Source organism: Eulemur rufifrons, chromosome 9 (assembly GCF_041146395.1).
Source record: "Eulemur rufifrons isolate Redbay chromosome 9, OSU_ERuf_1, whole genome shotgun sequence".
NCBI classification, from domain to species: Eukaryota; Metazoa; Chordata; class Mammalia; order Primates; family Lemuridae; genus Eulemur; species Eulemur rufifrons.
In genome coordinates this window covers 29,745,392-29,762,566 of record NC_090991.1, presented here as the reverse complement: position 1 = coordinate 29,762,566, position 17,175 = coordinate 29,745,392, and the positions used below count along the sequence as shown (strand labels likewise).

The window sequence follows — 17,175 nt, the reverse complement described above, 5'->3', positions numbered from 1 at the left end:
GTCTTCTTTTTTAAAAATTATAACAGCAAAAGGTATGTTTTGTTTTTAATGCCTGTTAGTTTGCTTACAAAGGAGTAGTCATAAGAAGTTCTTTAAAAGATATAACCAGTTTTCTTGGGAAACACCAGATCTATATTGTTTTCGCTTTCAAATTGCAAAATTTGTTGATACCTTAGCAAATGGAGATGAAAGAAGAAAATGACATTAAAAGAGGAGATATACCTACAAGGGACTAATTTTAAATACTAGATGGCAAGACACTTAAACCTGATAACTTTTGATATTTTTCCTTTTTTATCAAAATACTATATCAGTATCTATCCTCATTGTGTGCAATTCAAAAAATAAAGAATAATTTAAAGAAGGAAATAAAAAATAAGAGTAAATAAAAAATAATGGTAATTACAATTGTCAGTTATTATCTTTTTACATTTTAGTGTGTATTTTTTTCACAAATGTAATTTTAAAAGATGAGATTATTCTATACATTCTATTTTTACCCTGCTATTTTTACCTAGATTATTTTTGTTTGTTTTCTTTTTTTGCGCTGGTTATAGCAGAAATAGGGCCTAGATTATTTTTGATGACTACATAGTATTGCTTTATGTTGGTATACTAATTATTTAACCAATTATCACTATTTATATGTTAATATATAGGTGGTTTCTGATGTTTTGTAATTATTAACTATTCTATGATGGTATTCATGAACTAAGAAATATTTTTATGCGTTTGCTGGATCACCCCTGGCCAACCATAGAGTATTACAGTGAGCTAGTGTCCTGACTTTGATGGACAAACCCTGAATTTGGATTTTCCACTGTTATGGATATCCTGTCTCCTCCAATGCCCATTAAAATGTTTTCATTCTCTCATTTTTTATAACCTCTTTTTCTTTTCTTTTCTTTCTTTCTTTCTTTTCTTTTCTTTTTTTTTTTTTTTTTTGAGACAGAGTCTTGTTCTGTTGCCCCAGGTAAAGTGTAGTGGTGTCGTCATAGCTCACTGCAACCTCAAACTGGTAGGCTCAAGCAACCCTCCTGCCTCAGGTTCCCAAGTAGCCGGGACAACAGCACACACCACCACACCCAGCTGATTTTTCTATTTTTAGTAGAGACGGGGTCTCACTTTTGCTCAGGCTGGTTTTAACTCATGACCTCAAGCAATCCTCCTGCCTTGGCCTCCCAGAGTGATGGAATTACAAGTGTGAGCCACCATGTCCGGCCCCTTTTTTCTTATTGTTCATAATTATTTATTTAATGTGCTAAATTTTACTTTTAAGGGATATTTTACAAGCCATACTTATATACCCTGCTTAGATACTTCTGACCTCAGCCACATTTTCCTTTTTGAACATAAAATGAAGGAGTGCCCTATATACTCTTATTGCTCTATCTGGAATCTGGTTACTTTGTACAGTGTGTGAACCCAGAAAAACAATTAAATCTCATTTATGCCCTTGGAAAGGCTAACAAAAAAACAAAAAAGCCTCTTTGAGCTCCTTTGCTTTCTTTTGGTCCCCCTGTAAGACATTTAATCATATGAGCCCTCATGCTCATTATGAGCCCTCATGCTCATTATGAGCTGAAGATCCCAATCAGTTGATCAAGATAATCTGGTAGATTTCCAGAGACCTCTAGATGGCCAATACTTTCTGACAAAGCACATTTCTCATGAGCTCTTTAAAACTATTATTATTAGTATTATGAAGAGACGGGGCTTAGTATTGATCCCACAAATCTTGCCTTCACTGGTATCACACTGTCCTTTTTCCTTCTGATTTTTTTTTCACTGTAGACAAACAGCTAAAACACATTAGAGTTCTTGACCTCAAAGCCTGCTAAGTACTTTGAAGTAAATATAAAAGTACTTTGGCAAGGAAGGATGGAAATTAAGCTCTTGCTTACAAAGCTGTCGGTCTATTCTAGATGTGTTATTTTAAATGTTGCAATGATAGTTCAATAAATCGTCTAATCAGTTGTTCATGATAAAAGTGTGTGTGTGTGTGTGTGTGTGTATTGAAGTGTTAAGTAGAATGCACTTGGATATAAACCAACATATTGCAGTTACACAGTTTTCAACAAAAATCTAACACATATGAATTGTGCCTAGTTTTTCTTCAACTGGTTTATTGTTAACATTTTTAAATGAAGACATTTAATCATATAGTAGAATTTACAGTGGGAGGGAAATTATTTTCTAGAAAACATTACACTAAGGTTTCCAAAAACAGTTTTTGTCATTTACTAAATAATGGATTTAAAAAAGGCATTAACAACAAAAAAAGATAAAATACCTAGGAATTAACTAAATAAAAAATGTGAAAGGTCAACGTGAAGGTAACTTTAAAACACTATAGCAGGTCACAAAAGAAGACTTGTAAAGACAAGTCTTTGTATGTAAAGGCATACCAAGTTCTTGGATAGGAAGACTCAAAATAACATCAAGATAAATACCAACACTTCCTCAATTAATTTGTAAATTTAATTTGATTCCCTAACAAATAGCATTGTTTTGTTTTCTAAATAGGTAAGAATATTTTGAAGTTAAAATAAACAACCAAAAACCACCAGGGAAACTTGCTTAACAAAAGAACAATGAGAGGGGATAGATCTTACTAGATATAAAAAGATATGATAAGATCTCAGTAATTAAAATAGAATGACATTGCCAAGATGGGCAAAAATTCAAAAGTTATGTAATATACCCTGTTGGTAAGAATTTGGAGTAACAGTAATTGGTAGAGTAGTAAATTAGTAAAACCCTGATTGAGGGAAATGTGGCAATTTCTATCAATGTCATTATGGCATTAAGCCAGGAAGAACAGAATTCAAATTCTGTTTTACCAACTAGCTTGTGACAGTAGACAAGTCACATAGTTTCTCCATAACTTAGCTTTCATTGATGTAAAATCAGATTAATAGTGCCTGCATTGTGGGGCTCTTGTGGAAAATCCTCTAACATGGTATCTTGCTGTATTGGTGTTTAATGATGACTCTACTGTGCTTTCTTCACTCCCTGTGCATGCAGCTGTCAGAGCACTTCACACTCTCCCAATCTCTGGACCTCTGTTTATTTGACTATCTCTGGGGGTGAAGTCTGCTTTTCATCTCATCTCTAGCACTTAGGACACTGCCGGGCATGTTAAGTGAATGGAATAATTTAAACACTGAAATTTTATCTTAATACTTTTAAATAGAAATATTTCTAAATGTCTTGTTAAGTATGAATATATATTGAACCTATTGTAGAGATTTGGCATTGATACATCCATTAGACTTGGATATGTTCATGGAGATGCGGAGACTCTGTGCCTAGTTAGGACAAATCACCACTAGATGGGGCTCTTACTCACTTTGGTACCAGTGGAAAGACTGCTCAGTTTTTTACATTTCCCTTTGAGCCATGTGCCTTCGTATCAGGAGATGCCAAGAGGTTGAGTAATTTTTTTAAGGCCATGTGACTAACACATAGCAGTATTGCCATTTGAACTTAGCTTTTTTTTTTGCTTATTGCTAGTACATTTTTGACGATATTAAATAAGTACATTCGGAGTACATAGTGTGTGACACATAGTGCCAATTAATGGTAGTTGCTATTATTGTTGTTATATCAAAACTACCTGTCTTGAGGTTTGAGGATCTGCCCTATGCATGGATTATTAAAACAATCTATAATGGACTTATGCAAAAGAATTGAACTCTTCCATGGCTTGTGGACTACTACAGTCGCTCCTGACTCTGAGTCTTGACTAGTCACAGCTCTAGGATTTGAAGCTCCTCCCTCAAGTCCTGTTGGAATACTGAGTAACTTTCTTGCTTCAGGGCGATTGGACCTTTGCTGCTGACAGTGTTGTTGCTTGGTGATTTCATTTCTCTGGTTGCTGTTGATCTGCATGCACGCTTCCAATGTTCCTGTTGCTTGCCACTATGGGCACTGTGAAAGTTGAAGTTTGGTTTGGTTTGGGGCTTTTTTGTTTTGTTTTGTTTTGTTTTTGAGTCAGGATCTGTCTCGCACTGTTGCCAAGGTTGGAATGCAGTATGGCCCAATCATAGTTCACTGTATAGGTCATTGTAACCTGAGATCAAGCAATGAAGTAAGTTTTTAATACTCAGGCCAGTGGGCATAGCTCTGTGTTGGGGTCCCAAAAGGTGGTTGGCTCTCTGTTTGGGATCCATTCACTTCATTTATAGAAGAGTCTATGATTTCTTTTGCATACAATGGTTGAAGAAGAGATAGGATGATCCTCTTGATTTTAGTTCTCTGCCTCAGTTTTGTTCTCCCTAGAACTTTAGGTTTCTGAGTCATGAAGCTGGGATTCTGCAGCATGGGTTCCTCCTACATCTGTATGTTAGGCCGGAATTTTGTTGTGAATCAGGTGTGGGTGTGCTGGTGTGCTGATTCCGCTCAGCTCCTCAAAGGATATCACCTCTCTTTACCCCAGTATATCATACAAATATTATCATTTTGTATGTGTGTGCTCAAACTTAAAAATGTTTAAGAAGCACTGACTGCCCTAGGTTTCAGCTCCTTCAGTCCACTTTCATCAATTATCACTGTACCATCTATTTTTTTTATCTTCCAGACACTGGTTCAAAATTTTCATCTGATGGCTCTTTTCCCATTTACACTTCAACATTCTGAATTATACTGTTTGTAACCCTTTATTCTCATATTAGTGGGCCCTTAGGAGGGAAAGAAAATGCATGCCAAGATCAGGATGCCATTTTTAAATGAAAATCAATTTTTAAAAAAATTTATTAAGGTATAATTGATTTATAGCAAACAGCAGATATTTAAAATGAGACAATTTGGTAAGTTTAATGTGTGTATGCATTTGTGAAACCATCACTACAATCAAGGTACCTACTGTACCTATGAAGAAACTGAAACTTAGAGAAACCTGAAAGCTCAAGTTGGAACCCAGGTCTGTAAAGTCTCAAGATACATCCTGGGGGCTATAAAGCCTGAGTTCTATCTGAGAAAATAACCACTAACTATTTCTCATTTCTGTGGCAAAAGCACACAGTCTCTGAATGTAACTACTCATTTCTTTTTTTTTTTTTCTTTTTTTTTTTTACTCATTTCTTCAGTAGGAAAAAATCATTGTGCCAAATGACCCTAATATCTTTTTCAACTTTAATTTAAGTTCCTTTGCTTCATTCACATTTCTTTTACAGAGTTGGTAAATCTCTGTTCAGATACAGTTTGTCTTAACTAAATGAAACTGCACCGTTCTCTGTAATTTTCACAGTGGAACTATACAAGAAATTAAAAATGTATCTCTTTTCTCATAGGAAAGTGTTTAAGAAGCTTGTAGAATAATGTGACTCAGAGTAATACAGGATCAGCAAGAAGTCCCTCAAAATAGTTGGTGAGACAATAAGAATTTTGTTTTCTTTAAGTGTATTGTATAATTATTTTTCTGACCATAACTTCATAGCCTCGTGCTCACAAGAGACATTTTCTTTAATATTTAATTATATGATTTTTAAGCTTACCAGTGCTGGAAGCTGTAATAGTTACCTAAAGCTTAGCTATATTCTTCACTTTTGCCAGAAAATTAAGATTTTATATAGATACAGATATTCATAATGGTCTAGATATAGACCTATCTATCTAAAGAGCTGTCTTTTCACTTCTCAGATGTTATCTTCAATGACTAAAGTGCCATAGCCCAAAATATATCATACATCTAACATCTATACACAGACATGTATTATTTATGTGCTAAGGGTATATAATGTTTTTATGCAGAGTTGGAATCAAATTTGACTGTTCTGAGACCTGACAATTTATTTTCTACTTCTCCAATCTTAGGAAAAGAAGAATTTCTGGACTCTTCATCAAGATCTTCATTTATACAGCTGTTAAATCCAAGGCGACTGTGGTGGAAGCATGTATAAAAATACATCTGCTGTAGTATCATCCAGTCTACTTGAAAAGTAATTTTTAAATTAAATGTTTAGAAATATCATAGTTTGAAATATGTAGATTATTAATGAACATTTGGTTGAAGATTTTTACATCCTAATGTAGTTCAGGATGGCAGTAATGAGTAAAGTAGTCCATTAAATTACCTTTCAGTGTACATCAGTGTCTGGGACAAAATCTGCATTCTCTATAAAATCATTTGTAGAGATTGCTTTTTTAAAAAATTTGACTTTTGAATATCTAAAATATCTTATTATTCTAGTGTAAATATTACATAATGTACAGATTAGCTCTTGCTGACTAACAGACCACCCCAAAGTGCCTTAAAACAATAACCTTTTATTTCTCATGATTCTGAGAGTTGCTGAACAGTTCTGGTCTTAACCCGATGGTGTAAGATGGCTTCATTCACATGTTCTGAGGTCTCAGCTAGGAAGGCTGGATGGCTGAGGTTTCTTTAGACCTGGTCTGTTCAGGAGGTTAACTCAGGCTTTTTCATATGGTGGCAGAATATTCCCAGCAATAAGCACAAATGTTTTTCAAACAGGGATGGGAAGAATTGGTGGCCATTTTGTAACTATAACATACATTTAACAAGATGTATTCAGAGAAACCTTACTCTTATTCTTGTCCTTCACTCTGTGCCCTTATTCCTCCTATAGAAAGTCATTTTTATTCTTGATTCTTTTTAGTGTGTCTTTTGCATAAGCAAATGCATGTATATAAATATGTATACATATATATGAAGATAATAATTATATATATTTGGATTCCACTCCCCAGAATACTCTTAAGTAAAAGGTATCATATTATATATACTGTTTCCACCTTTCCTTTTTGTCTTAACTTAAAATTATATCCATTATATCCTGGTGATCACTTCATATCAGTTTATAAAGATTTTCCTTGTTATAACTGCATGGATGTACCATGGTTTATTCAGCCAGTATCTTATTGATGGACATTTGGATTGTTTGCAATTTTTGGTGAATACAAATTATGTCAAAATGAATAACCTACTATATAAGTCATTTTGTATTTTTTGCCAGCGTATCTTTGGGATAGATTCCTATAAATGGAATTGCTGGTTCAGAGGGTAGTTTTTTGTTAGAGATTACCAAATTCTCCCTTTGGAAGTTGTGCCATGTTGTACTCCCACCAGCAATATACACAAGTGCCTTTTTTCCCACAACTTTGTCATTAGAGTATGTTTTTTGAGGTTTTGAATTTTTATTGATCTGATAGGTGAGCAGTAGTATCTCTACATAGTTTTAACTTGTAATTCTCTTCTTATGATTAAAGTTGAGCACCAGAACTATTTTTAATAGCAAAAGAAAAGAGTGTGTAATCTAAATTCTTAACAATAGGGGGATTTTAAAATAAGGTCCTAGCCATGTGTATAAATTTTATGTTGCCATTGAAATTTATGTTTAAGAAGAACTTTTAACAATGTAGATGTTGCTTAAAATAATTATGAGTAAAAAGGATCTAAAAACGTTGATATATTAATAGTATAATACCTATTCAGAAAAAAACAATATAGGTTCATAGAAAAAAAGATTAGAAGTAAATACACTACTGTGTTAATAAAAGATACTTTGTTGGTATTAGAAAAGAGGGCTCCTTTACTGAAACAATAATCTATGCTGGAGATTGTGTGTGCTCCCATTGAGGGAAATTCACATTTAGAGGCTTTAAGAGGTTACTGGAGAGATTTGCTAATGAGGTACCTAGTTCCCCTTCTCTCCTTCATCTTTCCCATTCCTAGACTTCATTCCTTTATGCTTTTGCAACCTAATATCCCGTAAAGAATGGATCGGGGTGCTGAAATTCCCATCAGTAGAGCTTTTTGGACCCAGTCTTCTCTGCCTTTCTTCTAGCTAGTTGACTATTGTCGTGGTGACCAGACAGGCCTTCCAACACAGCTGAATTCAGTATGCCTGTAATGCAACTCTAAATGATGTACTATATAAACAGTGAAATAATCAAAAACAGAGAGTTTTGTAAATTTTTTAAAATTTCTTTTATTCTTCTATTTTTTATTATTTAACTTTTGAATGCAACAGTTTTCTTAAAGATACATTTAGAGTGTACATGGCAAGCTAAAAAAGCTTCATCTAAAAGCTCTATGATCATATATAAGATATGAAGTAACTCTTTTTTAAGTAGCAGTTTCAGCTGTTTGATATGTCTGAAGATAGCTGGAAGTCCTGTATTCAACAATGGCTGTAATATACCAACAAAGCAAATCTCACATCACATTTTGCCTCTGAAAGTAAGACAGATGGGGTTTACCCGTGGGCCACAAAGTTAACCTGCCTGGATTTAGGGGCTTTAAAAACATGAGGATAAGAACCTTAGGGATTTTATAAATCTTAAATTAAATGGCATAATGTGTATATATTGATTAGTACAGTACCCAGTAAATAATAAGTGAGCAGCAGACCTAAAACTTATTTCAAACTTACTCAAGTAAAGTCTCTGCTCTGACCAGTGTGTTCAGAAATGCAGCTTGGGGGGCACAGTTTCTTTTTTTGAAATTCATATGGAGTAAAGTCTCTGCTCTGACCAGTGTGTTCAGAAATGCAGCTTGGGGGGCACAATTTCTTTTTTTGAAATTCATATGGAATTTGAATTGCTTTAAAAGGCCACAAACATGTCTTTTAAATTCACTTACTTTATTCACTAAAATATTTAGTTTTGGAATACTTCAATGTCTTCTAACAATCAGCTAAAAGCAAATCTCTTTCGTCACCTTTAATACATCTTCAAGTTTATTTAACTAATATTTTTAAAGTACTTTGTTCTACTCCAAAGAAATAAGTATTATTGCTATGAATTATTTTATGTTTTGGTTGTTTTGTAGAGAAAATTAAAAATATAGGTAAGGAAATCCATTTGATTGCTTTTATGCCACCATACTTTTAAGAATGTAGCTGCTAGTAGGTACTAAGTATTTTGGGTTTCTAGATGTAAGAATTTGATTTATCAAGTAGTTTAAAGAAAAAAGAAATAGGTACAGATCTCTAGCCTACTAACCTGTGAGTGCTAATTTACTTTATCTTAGAGATCCTGCCTTTCAGATGATTACAATTACCAAGGAAACAGGCCTTGGTCTGAAGATCCTAGGAGGAATTAACCGGAATGAAGGCCCATTGGTATATATTCAGGAAATCATTCCTGGAGGAGACTGTTATAAGGTAAAAACTGAAAGTATAAATAACCTCCCACCACCAGGACCACCAAGAAACAAAAACAAAAAACCCCACTACTGATGAGGTTTATTTTCCTACTTTATCAGTGAATTTGTAATATTAACTGAATGTCCACTGTGACCATACCTCAGTGAAAGATACAAAAAGACTGGAAGATAGACCTTTAACCTAACAGATGAATAAGTTCACATATGAAGATAACAAGTATTTCAGGCTCTAACTTAAGATTACATATTTTTAAATTATATGCTGTTCAACTGATATCCTATATCTGGTTAAGAAAAATTATATTTGGAGATGTTATCTCTACACTTCTCTGAGTTTTGATTAGTTGGATTAGTTGAACCTGAAGTACATTCATTTAGCATCTTCTAAATGTAAAACAAACAAAAACAGCAAACAGAATTTATTCATTTCTGAATTTGTAGTAGTACTTCATGTTGAGTTTGTCAATTATATCACTTACTAGCTACCCACATGAGAAATTAGATTTAGGATACACATGAGAAATTAAATATAGAATTAAGACCAGAAAATTTCTTTTTGTAAGGAATTAGAAAGTCTTACTCTCTTTTTCAGTGTCAGAAATATGTTATATAATGAGTTACTTTTTGCTCTGGTTGCTAGGAAGCTCAGACCCAAATTTGAAGTATAATCCCAGCAATTTAATGAACTGGTTACTATATTTGCTTTCTCCTTTCTCTTGGATTTCATTTGTTATTTCTGTTTTACTAATGTGATTATATTTCATTTGTTGGAAATTGCCTCCAGTTCTTTTTTGGAGAGATATAGGATATAAAGAATTTAGTAAAATATTCTATTAATATCAAGCTATATAGCATGAGAAAGGGTCCTCTTATTGTTAAGTTTATTCTTGTCATTTTGGTTAAATAAATAGACCTACTCTTACCTCTGCCCACCCCGCAAACACTTGTTTAGTAAATACTTTATCTATTCATCTGGATTTTTTTTCTTCTTGGGAAAAAATCGGTTTCACCAATAACCTTCAAAATAGTTACGATTTCAATTGTTTCAGGCTTATGCAGATAATAAGGCATCTTCCAAATATACTTTCCAAGTTCTGAGTATTATAATTTTAAGATGTTATAATGATTTAAATTTTGGCTATTAAATTTAAATTATTGACCAGATAAGAACATATTTAAATGCTAAGTTTAAACAAATTCAAACAAACAAAACATGAATTTTCTCTTCTAAGAATTGAGATGTTTAGTACTACTTTAGTTTTAAAGCTGAGGGCATGTGTGTTCAGTATAGCTAAGGTATTTCTTAGACTACACTTGATATAATGCAATAATAGATCAAGATACCTAACAAGTGATAAGAATTTGTTTTTAAGACAAGCATCAATGTGCTCTTTTATTGTCATGAAAAATATTTGCAGTTAGAATAATAAATTAATGGAAATGGTTCTGAATTGTTCTTTATCTTCTGTTGGTGATAAGAGACTAAGAAATTATACCCATGATATATACTTTTTCTTGTTGTTTTTTTTTAGAATTTCTTTGAAAAGAGTATTAAAAAACAAAACCTCCTAATGGACTATATTCTGTATTTACCACTAGAGAGCAGCACAGAGTTATTAATGTCCTTTGACTGCACCTGGTCCTAATAGAAGAAAACAACCAAAAAGAGAAAGATGTAGGAGAAGAATAAGTAATTTTCCAGTGCTTACATTTATTTTTGAATATTTCCTCATGATGGAGAGTGACATGCATATTTATTTTGCAAATATAAAATGGATGTAATTTTATTTTAAATAATTTATTAATAACAATTTACTGTGTTTTAAATACCATTATAGCATGTTAATGAGTTTCTAATCTGCATGAAATTTCCAGGTAGTAGGTGGATTCATAGCATAGGAAACACAGGTTCATAAGATTATCCTTAATTAAGTTGCTGAACTGAGTACTGTTAATATTTTTCAAATACATTTGAGTGCTTTAACTTGCTATAATTTTGTTTTAATATTATGACATTTCAGAATTGAGCAGTATCAAGCTTATAGCTATATTATATTTCATTTATATTTCCAAACCTCTCAAACTGTAAGCGAGTTATTGGAACTCAGAAGTAATTTTCTTTACTTAATCATGGTTAGCCACTACCCACCCTAAGTGTTTTCTTCCTGGCAAATATAAGAATACAATACTGGTTCAGTAGAACCAAAATATCATGTTTCTTTGAAAAACATATTCAGAGTTCAAACTTGGGATATCATGAACACATTTTTTCAGTTCAAGGAAAAAAGAAGATTCTTCTAGTTCTAAGAGCTAGGGGAATCCTGTAAGTCAAAAATACATATGCTGGGTACCGAGGTAAGAAGAATTCCAAGGCCCTTTTTTCCCTGTCAGCTAGTCCTGTATCAGTCTGGAGTCCTCGTCATTCAATACTAGATCTTTTTCTGGCTTAGACACTCCTTTGAGCTTCATACTCACATATTCATTTCCCTGATTAGTATTTCCATTTGGATTTCTTAAAGGTATCTCAAACTCAACATTTCTGAGGCAGAACCCAGAACATTCACATCATACCCTCATCTGCTGATCTCTTCCCAAACAGGTCCTATTCTAGTATACCCAATCTTGGTGAATGGCAACTTCCAGCTACACAAAGTTAGAAAACCTAACAGCTTCCTAACTACTTTGTCTCCCATACAACAATATCCAATTCATTAACACATGCTATTGACTTTTTTACTCTGTAAATCTCTTGAACCCATCAGTCTTCTTGATCTCCATTCTCATCTCCACAGTATAAATTATCATTAGTTTTTATCAGCCCTCTCAATAGCTTTGTCTGCTCTTATACACCGTGTCTGTTTCCTTCCCAGCCTGTCTTACTAATACTTAGTTGCAAGTTTCTATAAATTGTTGCTTCTGCCCTCTACCTCTCTGGCTTTCCATCTCTTTGTTCCCAGAGGGGACTCTTCCAATTCCTGTAAGGGACCAATTTCTTTCTTATCTTTTATGCTGTTCTCTTAGACTGGGAACAGCATCCCCTTCCATTCCCCCATTACTTTCAGATATCAATTCAAAGACCACTTCCTAAAAGATGTATTCCTGGTTCTCCCCCATTCTAGGCCAAGTTTTATTTTTCCCATATGTGTTCCTAGATCCCGTTCCTTTCCTTCATCATCTATCTTAGTTTGTAATGATACATCGATATTTATGATTATTTTATGAACTCTGCCTGTACCACAAGACACTTTGTTTCTTAAGGGCAAGGATTCTGTCTGATTTTATTCACAACAATATCTTTAGTCCCCAGTGTAGTGCCTGACACGTTAATTGCTCAATTAATATTTATGAATGAATGGTCCCTTAGATATTCTGTCACATTTCTGAGGATTATTGATCTGCCTCTTTACCATTCCACTGCCACCATTTGGGTTCCACACCAAGGTACCTCTCCTCCTTGGCCCTTTGTAGCAGATTCTGGATAATATTTTGAAATTCTCGAATGTTTTTATTTCTTTCTTTTGTTGCTAACAATGTAGGGAAAACAGGTTCTCCTCAAAAGCTTCTCCTCAAAACTGATACTATATTTCATATTTTCTTCAGTTGAGTCTAAGACACATATATTAAAACATACACATATAAGCTATACATATACATATATAATGCATATCTAGATATGTAAGATACTTCTGAGTGTGTGCATGCGTATTTTTTCCTCTCCTATCTCTGAAATTGTGAGGGGTTTCACAATTAATGTCATAGTATAATTGGCAACATTTTTTTTCCCTTAGTGCTATGTAAAATAATGTTGTCTGTTACAAATAGAGGAAGCTTAGATTTGATAAATTCAAGATTTTTTTTTTTTAGTCAAGCTCTATAAGTAGAGACAATGATCACACAGATGCAGCTGCTAATGTTTAGTAGTTGTTCACAAAGGATTGAAGCAGGGCATATTTAACTTTCAGAAGAAATCAGTTTTCAGGATATGCTGAGCATATCCCTGGAATGCAAGCCAGGGCTTTTAGGTAAATAGTAGGATCAGGCCTCTGGCAAAGTATGAAGAAACCAGTCCCGTTGGCGGGAGCTGAAGGAGTAGCAGCCAAATGGTTTGCTTTGCAGCGTCACTCTCTTTACTCCTTTTCCGTTATTATTTCTGTCATAACTACCTTAACTTCCTCAGACTGTTTCCTGGACCTCATGAAGTTATTGTGGACTTACTGTGTACCCAGCACTATGCCAGGGAAACAACCATAAAAAGGACATGGTTCTGGCCAACTGGAAGAATCAGTGCTCCCAGTTTGGGACTTACTGAATTAATATGCTGTAATTCAGGGACAGGGAGGGGAGGATATGTAAACAAATAAGGACAGGACAAAGTAAGTGTAATCATATACGTAAGTAAAAGTGCTTTTTGAGAAAGGAAAAAGGAACAATTAAGTAAATCCTGGAAAGTGGGAGAAAACTTGCAGCTGACATAGTGTTTGAGTTTGGCTCTGAAGTTTAAATCGGAGTTCATCACAGAGCAGTGGGAGAGTGGATGGTAACATTCTAGATAGGAATTGGTATGTGTCAAAGCATTGAGGTTGGAAAGATCATGTAGGTTCTGGTTTGAGGAACATTCTCTGAGAATAGAATGAAGAATTTATATGCTGGGGTGGAAGGTGGTTGATGGGGCTACAAAAAGTAGTTTGCAGTGAATTTGTTATGCTGGGTTTGGAAAGTTAAGGAGTTTCAATTTTTTCCTGCCAGCGGGCAGCCATTAAGGGCTCTCAATTAGAGGAGTAACATAATTAAATTTGCTATCAGTGTGAAAATTGTCCACAACAGATATGGAAGTCTGATTCACCTCATCTTATTTAACACCTACAATGTGCTATAATTTATATATGTTATTTGATTCTTACAGCAACATTGTATTATAGATATTTATCTTCACTTTACAGCAGAAAAAAAAAATGGAGTTTGTAGAGGTTAAATAGCTTTCCTGACTTCATAATAAAAACTAGAATTAAAAGAAGGATACCTTCAGTCTACAGCTTGTAAAAGTATGGCAAAGGAATCTGAAAGCTTGCAGAAGGAGCATTCCTTAGTATTTAGGAAAAATGAATTAGTTAAATCAGAATCAGCCTTTATCCTTTATAAATGGTTTCTGGTAATATGGTAATATGTTATTTAGAAACTGTGTACTAAAGTTGTAATCAGAAATGAACAGTACTGGTAGTTTTTAACAGAAGTGTTTAAGTGGTCAGGAAATACATTATTATTTCAATGTCTACATGAATGTCAATGTGAAAAAATTTAGACTCTAAAGTTCAACTTATGAAAGTGCTTGGCACATTGCCTTCCATGTCGTGTAGTTGCTCAGTAACTGCTGAATTGGAATCTAGACTGTGGAAGAGGTCTCAGCATATCCCTGAAGTTAGTATCTTCACATATACATTAATCCAGCTGGGGCAGAATTCTCTCATTTAGAATGCCAGACTTTTACAGAAATAGCTTTGTTTTCATTTGCAGGTTCTGACTTTTAAACAGGTTCAGAAATTCACATGATCAGCTAAGATCTTATTCTAGGAGGCAAAGGAAAAAACTAACTGCTGTGAATACTTTTTAGAAAGAAAAAAATACATAAACACCAGAAGTCACAGTCAGAAGGCATTCTTCTTCCCTTCTCTGACTCTCGTCCTGCTGGAAAATGCTACTTCAATACATCAGTGTGCTTTAATACAAGATAGGTTAAATTGCCTTCATGCAAGCTTTTCCTCTGTGTTGCTAACACTGCACAGCCTGAAAGGAGAATGTGGAAGGCAGTAGGGTCACCCTAAACTCTGTTGCCTACCTCTATTTTCTGTAGCCTTTTTCTCCACAACCCTGACAACCGATTTCTATAAGACACATGGATACCAGAGCTACCTCCACGCAATTTAGAATTTAGTTCTCAGTTCCTTGTGGACCAGATTATGTGCCTCCCCCATCCCCTTTTCTCTTTCTTACCGTTTATGAAGCTCTAACTAGAAGTTGTAGGGCCAAATCCAAATTCAAGTTTATCTGGTTGGCAAACCCCATGTTCCTTCCTCTTCAGTCCATTGCCTCTGAAGGCTCCTGCCCAAATGAAACACAGCTGCCATCTGACTTGTAATCATCATTATAGATTTTTCCTTTTTCAAGGAAATTTAATAAAAGGAAGGAACTGTTTTACATTTACAGTTACATTAAAACATAATAATCTGATATTTACTGTCTACCAGCACAATTCTGAAATAAACTCTTTCCTTGTCAGTATCCTTTAAATGCTTTGCTGCAATGATGTAGAGCTTTATTCTTACCTTTTTTTCCCCCTAAATTATTGTCTGGCTTTGGGATACAAGTTGTTAGTGTAGTCATTAAATTTCAGTTAAAATCTACTGTATTAAACTAAGTCCAATAAGGAATTATTTTGCAGATTCCAAATGGTTGGCTTTAACAATGAGAGCTAGATTTAACAATGACAGACATTTATTTCTTTTAAAAATTCGATTTAAAAATTCTCTATTAAACTCTTACATCCAATACCAGTTCTGTAATATAGACCCAAAATATAATTCAGCTAGTTAGGTACATTGATGGGACAAACTGCATGAACTTTCTTTTTATTTGGGATGGAGAAATTTTTTCTTTTTTTTATAATGTTATATTTGACACAGACAAAAGGATTTTGGAACATATGTCTAACTTATGAAACATAATAAAATAAACACCTGTGAATCCATTTAGAGTACAATAATAAATACAAAATTTAATTTATGTCGAGGATTCCTGTGTGCTTTTCCCTGGTCACATTACTCCCAGGTTATGCCTTCCCCAGAAATAAGCCCTCTATAGAATTTTGTGTTTATTCTTCCCTTTTATTAGCCTTATGTTTCTTCCTGTGGCAAAGAGGTTGTTTTCCTTATTTGTTACCATTTCACCTTAACCTTGACTGAATGTCCTCAAACTAAAATTTAGTATATTAAATTACAAGCTAAAGTACATAAATATTTGGGTATAATCTGTGTATAATTGATTTAAATGCATATGTAATGAAGCTCTAATAAGATTTGGGCCTAGGCAATACAGAACTGTGTTTACAAAATCTTACAAAATCAGGCCTTCTGCTTCATTAAACTTGTAGGATACATATGGTAGCTACTTTCTCGATATACTTAGTCTTTTCTATCATTACTATTATATATTTCTCTCCATACATTTATTAAATATAAGAAAAAATCACTTATGAATATTGCTATTGTGTTTTGTGTTTTGCTAGTTATATTTAATCACATATTTATATAAAATCCAAATTAGTTTTCGAATTTTCAGTATGTTAAAATCAAATTGCCTCTTTCAGTTTAAGTTTTTTTAGTAATGTTTACTTTTTAGAAGAATCATACGGTCATTAGCATTTAGACTAAATGATCTTTTATACAGTATTTGAAATAATATGTTCCTATAAAATCCTTTGATGAATATTTTATATTTATATAATTGTTTTCCTGTGTATTCTCTAGTTAGTGGAAAAGATCATGCTACATGTCTTTTTAAAAAATAGTATTGTTATATAGGAGTAAAATCAAAAATCACCATTATTATAAATAATACAGTTTAGATCAAAGATCAATTATCTAAAAGATATATTTTAGTAGCTAAGACTTTAAAGAAAGGTGTTTCTTTGAGTTTGTGAGAGTTGCTTAACTACCATTAAGGTGAAAATATACCTTTTAACCATATAAGCTTTTTCTATAGTTAATAGAAATAATGTTTTCTGCCATAGAGATTTATCTTAGGAACTGAAAAAGAAGAAAGCTCATTCTTCTTTTCAAGTTTGAATTAAGAGAAGATAAATAAAAACTGAGAAACTTGCTTAACAACTACATTAAATCTTATAACTGATATGCTCTGTCTTATTCAGTTAGGCTAGTTATGAGTAGAGCTAGGCCTTAGCTAAAACAATGCCAGGAAGTTAGAATTGGTCATTATTAGCAGGACTTGGCTAACACTATATGCACAGCCAAATAGGCTTTAGTCACAGG

The 17,175-nt window shown here is 33.6% G+C and overlaps 1 protein-coding gene across 1 annotated transcript in view; it reads left to right on the top strand.

Moving 5' to 3' along the window:
- Window positions 1–17,175, top strand: part of STXBP4 (syntaxin binding protein 4) — a 140,360-nt gene that overhangs the window by 7,383 nt on the left and 115,802 nt on the right. The window contains exons 2-4 of the mRNA XM_069481164.1: window positions 5,295–5,371; window positions 5,818–5,942; window positions 8,999–9,131. Coding sequence (XP_069337265.1) covers window positions 5,896–5,942; window positions 8,999–9,131 — 180 coding nt within the window. The 5' untranslated portion in view covers window positions 5,295–5,371; window positions 5,818–5,895. The remainder of the gene's footprint in view (window positions 1–5,294; window positions 5,372–5,817; window positions 5,943–8,998; window positions 9,132–17,175) is intronic.